General features: G+C 35.8%; 1 protein-coding gene across 1 annotated transcript in view; it reads left to right on the top strand.

The window, feature by feature from the left end:
- The window catches only part of UNC13C (unc-13 homolog C (C. elegans)), a 769,914-nt gene that overhangs the window by 393,682 nt on the left and 366,344 nt on the right, over window positions 1–9,888 (top strand). Inside the window, exons 14-15 of the mRNA XM_006831631.1 lie at window positions 1,597–1,665; window positions 5,483–5,572. Of these exons, the coding sequence (XP_006831694.1) occupies window positions 1,597–1,665; window positions 5,483–5,572 (159 nt within the window). The remainder of the gene's footprint in view (window positions 1–1,596; window positions 1,666–5,482; window positions 5,573–9,888) is intronic.

The following is a 9,888-nucleotide window of genomic DNA, read 5'->3' as shown; positions in this document are numbered from 1 at the left end:
AGAAATCAAACGACGTATTGCATTAGGCAAATCTGCTGCACAAGACCTTTTTAAAGTGTTGAAGAGCAAAGATGTCAGCTTGATGACTAAGGTGCACCTGACCTAAGCCATGTGGAAGCTGGACCATAAATACAGAAGACCATAGAAGAAAATTGATGCTTTTGAGTTATGGTTGGAAAATATTGAAAGTGCCATGGGCTGCCAACAGATCTGTGTTGGAAAAGTGCAGCCAGAGTGCTCCTTGGAGGCCAGGATGGCCAAACTTTGTCTCTCATACTTCAGACATATTGTCAGGAGAGACCCATCGCTGAAGAAGGATATCATGTTTGGTAATGTGAAGGGTCAGAGAAAATAAGAAAGACCCTCAGGGAGATGGTTTGGCCAAATGGCAGCATCAATGGATTCAAGCGTGGCAACAGTAGTGAGGTTGGCCCAGGATCAGGCAGTGTTTTGTTCTCCTGTGTTATAGTCAGTACACACTAGATGGCATATAACAACAACAGCATCAAGATCAGTGACTCCAAAGAATAAACCTTGTATACCCTGTAAATTAACCTCCTAGGTAAAGCTAGTCTCAGTGCTATTGGGTAACCACTAGACTTCTAACCACAAGGCTGCTGTTTCAAACCCTATACAGGGTTGCTAAGTGTCAGAACCAACTCGAAGGCCCTTAACAACAAGGAAAGCTATTAGGAAAATGTTTCATTTTTGCCAGTATCTTCCAAGGTACAATCTGATGTTTATGTAATATTAATGTAGGAAAACATTTTTAATGTCATTTAATCCTGCTCTTTCTATTTTTTATTCATTTTTATGAGTAAATTGAGATTTAGAGTAGTAAATTATCTATCTATCGTGTTTTACCTTGTTTATATTTAATTTGTGCAACTTCTACTGGATGCATCTTAACAAAAGTCCTCATTCTCACCAGCTCAAATCCTCCCATGAAGAGGTCAGGCTAATGCAGCTGATACAGCTTCAGAAGCCAGCAACAGAATGTTTTTTGGCCTGCTACCTTATACTATTTTTAGTACTAAATTATAAACATCCTTTAAAAGCAATTGATTTTTCAGATTGTGAAGCCTATATTTGTTTCCAAAAGGAAAATGCTTTTGAAATTGTTTTTGATCAAAACAGTAGCTGTTCCTACTTACATAGGGGGGAGAAGTTTAAAAAATGGTAATTTATTTCTGGGTGGGTGGTGCGTGGGGATAGAAAGAGAGGTGGGTTGCGTTTTTTACTGCTGACACATTATGTTGCTGTGAATCACTACACACAGAAGTATGGTAGCAATTCATTTGCCTGGGCCTTTGATACAGAAAACTATCTGAATACTTTATAGGAACATTGAAATATTTCACATTCATCACAGAAAGACACTGTGAGTTATTGGAAAGAACATGGATTTGGTACAAAGACCTGTGTTTGAATCAGTGCTGTCTCATATTAACTCTATATCTTGGATAAGTTATTTGTCGTCTTTAAGCCTTAGGTTTCTTTCTATAAAATGGGGATAATACCCTCTAATATTGTTGTGAGGATTACATTTTGAATGATGATTTATCTCCACTTTCTTATTTTGTGTTTGCTTTTCAGAGGGAAAAATTCATAAAGCTACTAGACCAGTTACACAACTCTTTAAGGATTGATCTTTCAAAATATAGGGTATGTACAAAATTATTTTCCTAAAGGTAAAGTCCAAGGGTAAGTCACAATAGTATTGCTAATAGGGTTCTAGTCTTGTGCATGGTTTATTTCAAACAAAACATGCTTAAACATGTCTTTGTGATCAGCGGATGGCTGCAGATAACGGCTCTCAGTCATACACTTATCTTAGTTTCCTTAGGGGAATCCTGGTGTGGCACTATAGGTCAAGCACAGGACTGCTAACTGTAAAATCAGTGGTTCAAACCCACCAGTCCTTCCTTGGAAACTTGATAAAGGGTCACTATGAGTATAAACGGACTCAATGGCATTTAAGAACAATAGTCTCCTTAAGATGCCTTCAAACAAATGGTCCAATCACAATGGTCTAACAATGTCTTTCAAAGAGTCTACTGGGCTAGTTCAATTCAAGACAAAGAGGTCATCAGAAGGTGATGGCAACCATTTTTTGGGATTCCAAAGAGGTGACTTCAGTAGATTTTCTCAGAGGATACGGGTTGATCCCAGGGGCTTATTCTAAAGAAGTCCTAAGGACATTGAAGACTACATTGCTGAGGAAAAGGTCAGGAAAATCCCACCAAGGAATTTTTCTTTTCATCACTACGATGCACTTGCTCACTCTTCAAGGGTAGCAGGGGATGTCTGAGGAGAGTTTCATTGGGAAACTCCATCCACCTTACAGACCTGATCTTCCTCCTTTAGAGTTCTTTCTCTTTGTTCCCCAAACTGAAAGAACATTTAATTTAAAGGAACACAAATTGAGCCCCTCAAGATGCCAAAACTACTGTTTTGACATAGTATAAATATAAGAGTATAGACATTTTCAGGGAAGAATTAAAGAGATAGAAACACCACCTTTAGAAATATGTAGACCTAGAAGGAGGGTATGTCAAGAAAAAATAGCTTTATATTTTCATATTTTAATTTAATAAAGCTTTATATAATTTTGTAGCAATGATTTTTTTTACTTCCCCTTGTATTGTGTTTGGTCCAGATGATTTTTTATATCCCCTAAATAATGGAAAATTCCAATAAGGAATTTAGATCCTGTTACATGAGAAAGATCTCCTGAGTAAGCTACCCACCACATCTACTATGTTGTCAGGTTCTTGACCTCATCTAAGTCCGCAACAGCATTTTGTGTATATATGTGTTGTGTACAGTTTCAAGTTGATGACTTTTTAAAAAATTAACAATCAGAGCCATGGCTCAGAACCAGTCATGAAGTCGACATGCGGCACAGTCCTCATCTTGGAAGTTCACCTTATGACTGAGATGTTTTGCTAATATTGGTTATGAGTCAGTTTGAAACTACCAGTGGTTCCACAAGAGAAAGATGAGGTTTTCTGCTCCTGTAAAGATTTACAGCCATGGCAACCCTATGCAGGGTCAATGTGAGTCAGAACCAGCTACATGGCACATCACTACCACCATGGGATTCCTACTGGGATTCACCACTTAATTCATTCCTTCTAGAGCTGTACAATGTTCTTTTTCAAAGTTTTCCAATGTTATTATCAACAATTTTATATTTCACCCCATGGAAACATGCAAGGAAAATGTACATTATATCCTTTGTAGTAACTATATCAAATATGATTCATTGAAAACAGAAGAGGAAACATTGTACGGCAGAATTTTACAGTTTACAGACTGCAGTCACAAACTTGTTAAGCTGTTGTTATGGAGAGAAGGCAGTATACTGGTGTGCTTAGAAGCAACTTGTACCAGATCACAAAAGCAGATTGTTAAATTTTCAAGAATTTTACAATCTTTTTGTTAAACAAAGCCATTCTTAAAAATTAAATTATACAAATTTAAAATTAAATGACATATTAAGATAAGGTTAATATGTACTCAGACCTCATCACTTCTGAATTATTTGAGTCCATCTTACTTTGTTTTTGCTCTTGAGGTTCCTTATCTGTCTGGGGGAAATGATGTACAATTGTACAACAGGTCTGCTGCCATGTCTTCCCTACTGGGTGTTCAGTGATGCTATATGAGCTTTAAATCAGTCATGATAAAAGAAAAAAAAAGAGCAAATGCTACCCAAGGGGTTTGATTTGAATGAATATAATTTTCATTAAGGTAATAAGTAGTTTAACAGGAGATCACTTATAAAATTTAGTGACAATAAATGTATTGGGAAAAGAGTTAGTGGATTGGTAATTGCATTTGTCAAATTGTAGTTGTATTACAGTCATAGGGATATAAGAAATTTTAAAAAAGAACATATTCTGTGAGAATCAATTGGCTATATGATATTTAAAATAAAGAGAATTAACATTAAATATTCTACTGTTATTTGTAAATTTTGAGGTAAGTATCAAAATATACAAATATAGCTATCAATAAAAACAGTCCTATCAGTGAAACAAAGTGAACATGAACACACATTTTATTTTGGAAAATTAGTTGCTAAACATTATCTAGCACACTATTAAATTAGATACAATTTAAATACAATTAAAATTAATTTCAAAGAAACAAGTCTTTTGGGTTTTGTTTTGTTTTTTTACAAATTCTGGTGTGGTGCTGTGGGCTAAAGCACTGCACTGCAAGGTCAGTTTGAACCACAGGTCAGTGGTTCAAACTCACCAGTTGCTCCTTGGAAACTCTATGCAGGGTTGCTATGAGTCAGAACTAACTCAACAGCACTTAACAACAACAACAAGAAAGAGATAAAGTCACGATTTGAGTGTCATTCATCTTATTTTTTTCCAACTACTTTTTTTCAATTATTTCAACTGCTGAAACATACTGAGCCTTAATTCCATATTTACAGAAATTCTGAATCATGATACCAAATTTTGTCAAACTAAAGTTTAACATTGAATCAGGGACCAACATTATAAGGAGAGAAATAACCATGCCAGGCATTGAACAAGATGTTTGGAGCAAGCAGCAACTTGACGTTATCTGGCTCTCTATCATCTATCTGTCTGAGTTCATAGATGCCTTGAAGTTAGCTGTGGTTTTCTTCATGGTTCCTCAGCAACGTAGTCAGGGAGTATTTTAATTTGAGATATTTCTTGATTTTAAAATTATTTCTTTTTTCTATGATTATTATATTCCTTTGCTTCAAAAATCGGACCTATATGTTTAATGAAATTTTGTTACTAACCTTACTCATACATACACACACAAAAATACAGAACTTTATGGAGAGACTATCAGTACAACCTTAGAGTTTTTGACCTTTAAATGTTTTGTTTTGTTTTGTTTATTGACTAAAAGTTAATGTTAACAAATTTTAAAATCCCCAAATTATTTTTGAAAAAACTAATACCAAGCTTCAGAAATTTGCAAATATTTTTCCCAAATATATGCTGTCTCTCTTGTTTTTGGTAGCAAAAGTATTTTATGAACAAGGCTCACTAACCTAAGAGCTTTGCATTAATGATATTATCTTATATGTTTTTATTTGCTAAGACTAAAGATGAAAAAATTTCTAAATTATTTATTTTCTTAAATATTTAAAATAAAAATATTGTTAGGATGATTGAGAGAGATTGTTAAGTCCCTGGGTGGCACAAAGGGTTTTGTTCTTAGCGGCTAGTGGAGAGATTGGCAGTTCAAACCCACTCAGAGATGTCTCAAAAGATAGTCTCAAAAGCTGCTTCTGAAAAATCACAGCTAATAAAACCCTACTGAACAACTCTACTTTGTACGCATGGAGTCACCATGCACTGGAGTGGACAACAAAGGAAGAACATCAATTTTACACACTTACTTTCCATTTTATTTTACATAAAAATAGTTTATTTTAAATATTTGATGATAACTTTATGTTTTTTGTTTCCTAATTAACCAGGAAAATTTCCCTGCCAGCAATGCTGAAAGACTACAAGATCTGAAATCAACTGTTGACTTGTTAACAAGCATCACATTTTTTAGGATGAAGGTATCTCATTTTATTTCTGTGACTGTCTTGATGAGGCACAAAACGTATTTATTTCCTGGTAAATTCTTGTTTTATCCTCTTGATCACTACTCTTCATCCCCAGCAATTAGGTTGTGCTGCCTTTACCTGAACTAAATGGATCTTCCATTACATGTTGGTTTCAAGAAGAAATTATCCTAGCTACTGATACATTGGGCTCAAATTTAGTTATAAACTAAATCTATCTAAACATAACTCTCTAGTAAATCTGAGAGGACACAGCTCTTTCAAAAAGTAAATAAATCCTGAAAGATGTTAAATAGAAATGGAGCTCACTTCTTATTTTAGCTCAATTCAAATAGATTGCTGACTTTTTCATATCAAGAGAGTACCTGACTCTTTTACGGTTACCAAATTTTTCAAAATACTCTAGCCATGCTATTCTTTTCTGATGTGTAACCTTCTCACTGGTAGCTACTTCCATTTTCAACCCTGGCAATGTCTACCTGGGAATATACTCGTATTTAATCACTTAATCCATTATTATAATTGGCTATTCTTTATCAGACTTTACAGGCATTTCTTTTTAGATGCATCTTCTCTGCTTTCATGCCAAGTTCTCTTCATTATAATCTTGGCTAGTTGGACAGCTATTAGACAGCTATTCAGGTAAAGTCTTTCCTAAAACTACTTGTCAGACTATAGGCTAGATGTTTTTTTTTTTTCCCCTTTGAGAGATTTATACTGCTTTTTCATACAATTTTTGGACATAAAAGAAAAAAAATAGGAATAGTTTGTTTTTCAGTTGTCCAGGAGTTTTTTTTCACTAGAGACACTAAAGATGGTATTTTCTAATATGAGAGGAAAAAACAAAGCTCTGCAGTATATCAAACAGCATTTAGATTCTTGGAAGTTAAATTACAGTTCATTTGGTTTAAAATCAGTTAAACTGAATGACTAAAATAAACAGAAAGAATGGCAAATGGGTTTTATTTTCTATGTCAATTCTGATTTACTGGAAGTACCTTTTGGTGTAGTGTATAGAGAATAATGTTGAGAACTCAGTCAAGACTCTGTGGGAGAGTTTGTTTGGATTGGTACATGGTGTCCGCCATGGACTCTGAGGGGTGAGGAAATGGCATTCTGTTGGGAATACCAACACATGTGCTAAACTTTGCCATTCTTCAGTAGCAAATTTTGCAGTGTTTAGATAATACAATCTCCTCTAATTTTCAACTCCATGCCCTTTCCCAAACTCATTCCTGGATGGTGACCTTGATTCCTATTTCATTGAAAAAAAAAATGGAAGGATAAGAGTATTGTCAAACTCCCGCTACCTGCTCATGCCACTCACTTCATTTGCTTTGTCAGAATCAACTCGATGACAATGTGTTTGGATTTGGTTTTTATTTTTTGGTATATTTCCTGCTTCTGTTGCCTTCTCCTCCAACCCCTTTTTACAGAAAGTAAAATTCACTCTTCTTTGTTGGTTCTGACTCATAGCAACACTGTATAAGGTTTCTGAGAACAACTGATGGCTTTGAACTGCCAACTTTGTTGTTAGCAGTCAAGTGCTTATTCTACAGCACCATCAGAATTCAGTTCAGTTCTATTAGCTTTAATAAATATATAGTCATGTAAAATTCACCACAGTGAAGATGCAGAACAGACTTGCTGTTGTTGTTAAGTGCTGTTGAGTTGGTTAGGACTCATAGCGACCCTGCATAGGGTTTCTGAGGAGAATCTGGTGGTGTGGGTTTGAACTGCCAACCTTGTGATTTGCAGTCCAGTGCTGATCCTACAATGCCACATCAGGACTCCTGGTGTGGCAGGACATTCTTCTTGTTGTCGCTAACTGTTGTTGAGTTGATTAAGACCCATAGCGACTTTTAACCTCCAAAATTCTCTTGCACTGCCCCTTTGTAGTCAATGACTGCCCCACATCATGACAATTATTATGGGTTTGCCTTTTTCAGAATGCCATATAGAAGGAATTTCACTTTATGAAGTGTAATACATTGCAGATTCAATCATGTTGTGTGTATCAATAATCCATTAGTTTTTTGCTGAGTAATATTTCTTTGTTATGGATATACCACAGATTGTTTATTCCTTTAGTGATTGACAGACATTTGGGAGGTTTCAAGTTTGAGGATCTTACAAATAAAATACTAATGAAGATTTATATATAGGATTTTTGTGTAATCATAACCTTTCCCTTTTTTGGGGTAAGTACCTGCCCAGTATGAGATTGCTAAGGAACTTCGTGGCAAAATTGTTGCAGTGTTTGACTGTTAACTGAAAAGTTGGGTGTTCAAACCCACCATATGCTCCCCAGAAGAAAAGATCTGACAATCATATTATTTAGACAAACATAAATATTAGAAGCTAGGTAATTCTATGTCACATGGGGTTGCTATGAATCAGAATAATCTCGATGGTACACAACAACAACAATGTTATGGGATTGCTGGGTCATGTGATAAATGTATATACAACTTTGTAAGAAACCACCTAATTGTTTTCCAAAAGTGGCAATACAATATTGTATCCCCATTAGCAAAGTAGGAAAGCTCTAGTTCTAGTTGCTCTGTGTCTTCTCCAGTTCTTAGGTACTTTCCATGTTTTTATTCTGCTTTAAAAAAAGAAGAATATATATATATGTTTTAACCATTGTAATTGAAACAAAGGATCCCTAGTGGCACAATGGTTAAAACATTTGACTGCTAATCAAAAGGTTGGCAGTTTGAACCCACCTGCCGCTCTGCAAGACGAAGATGCGTCAATCTGATACCATAAAAATTAAAGCCTTGGAAATGCTATAGGTCCATTCTACTCACTTCTACCCACTGCTGATGGCAGTGGGTTTTCGAATAGGATCAAAAATTGTATTTTATTGTGATCTGAATTTTATTTTCCAATTAGCAAATGAGGCTTTCTGGTGTGATGCAATAAGATAAACATTGGACTGTTAAAATACTTAGTAATGAAGATCAAAGACCAGAGCATTCAGTATGGGTTGCACATCAGTGTAAAGAAAATAGAAATACTCACCATTGAACCAATAAATAGCATCATGATAAATGGAGAAAATATTGAAGTTGTCAAAGACTTCATTTTTCTTGGATTCACAAAACACACTCATGGAAGCAGCAGTCAAGAAATCAAATGATATATTACATTAGGCAAATCTGCTGCACAAAACCTGTTTAAAGTGCTCAAGAGCAAAGATACCAATCAGTTGGAGGACTAAGATGCACCTGACCCAAGCCATGGAATTTTCAGTAGCCTCATATGAATGTAAAAGTTGGACAGTGAATGAGGAAGACCATAGAAGAATTGATGCATTTGAGTTATGCTGTTGGAGAAGAATAGTAAAAATACCATAGACTGCCAGAAGAACAAACAAATCTGTGTTGGAAGAAGTACAGTCAGAAAGCTCATTAGAAGCCAGGATTAGAGACTTCATCTCTCATACTTTGGACATCTTATTAGGAAGGACTAGTTCTTGGAGAAGAACATCATACTTGGTAAAGTGGAAGGTAAGCAAAAAAGAGGAAGACTCCAAATGAGATAGATTGGCACAGAAGCAGCAGCAATGGGCTCAAGTGTAACAACACTTGTGAGGTTGGCTCAAGATCAGGCAATGTTTCATTCTGTTGTGCATATAAGTTCACTATGAGTCGGAAATGATCTACAGCATCTAACAACATCATGATTCATAATCAACTTGATGGCAGTTGGTATAATTAATTCCGTAGACTACCTTTCAGCATCCACCATAATATAATACAAAGTGGCTTCAAAAAGTCCATGTAAAAATTCCATTATCTTTTTTTTTTTTAACTTTTTATTGTGAATTGAGTGATAGTTTACATCAGTTTTACACTCATTGTTTCATTGCAGTGATTACAATCTCCTCTATGCATCATCATTCAATGATATTTGCTTCTCTTCCTTTTTTGGGGGGGGGCGCGGTGGCGAGGATGTATGGGTTGCAAACCTTAAGGTCAGCAGTTCGGAACTACCAGCTGCTCTGCAGGAAAAAGATAAGGCTTTCTCCTCCCATAAAGATTTACAGCCTTGGAAACCCTGTATGGGGCTGCTATGGGTCGGAACCGACTCAACACCATGTAACAACAACAACACAAAAACACTCAGGAATAATTAATAAATTAAACAACCAAAGGGCACATTCTGAAAGCCTGCCTCCTGGCCACCAACACTTAGTCTTTCTCTTTCCATGAGACTAGAATCTTCAGCTGCTCTCTCTCTCTCCATATCCTCATCTCGGCCTCCATCTCTGGTGTCACTGCTTCTCTGGATAGGGTCCCACA

Source organism: Chrysochloris asiatica, unplaced genomic scaffold (genome assembly GCF_000296735.1).
Source record: "Chrysochloris asiatica unplaced genomic scaffold, ChrAsi1.0 scaffold00004, whole genome shotgun sequence".
Taxonomy (NCBI): domain Eukaryota; kingdom Metazoa; phylum Chordata; class Mammalia; order Afrosoricida; family Chrysochloridae; genus Chrysochloris; species Chrysochloris asiatica.
The sequence above is the reverse complement of the archived record's forward strand: the minus strand, read 5'-3'. Positions and strand labels throughout refer to the sequence as shown.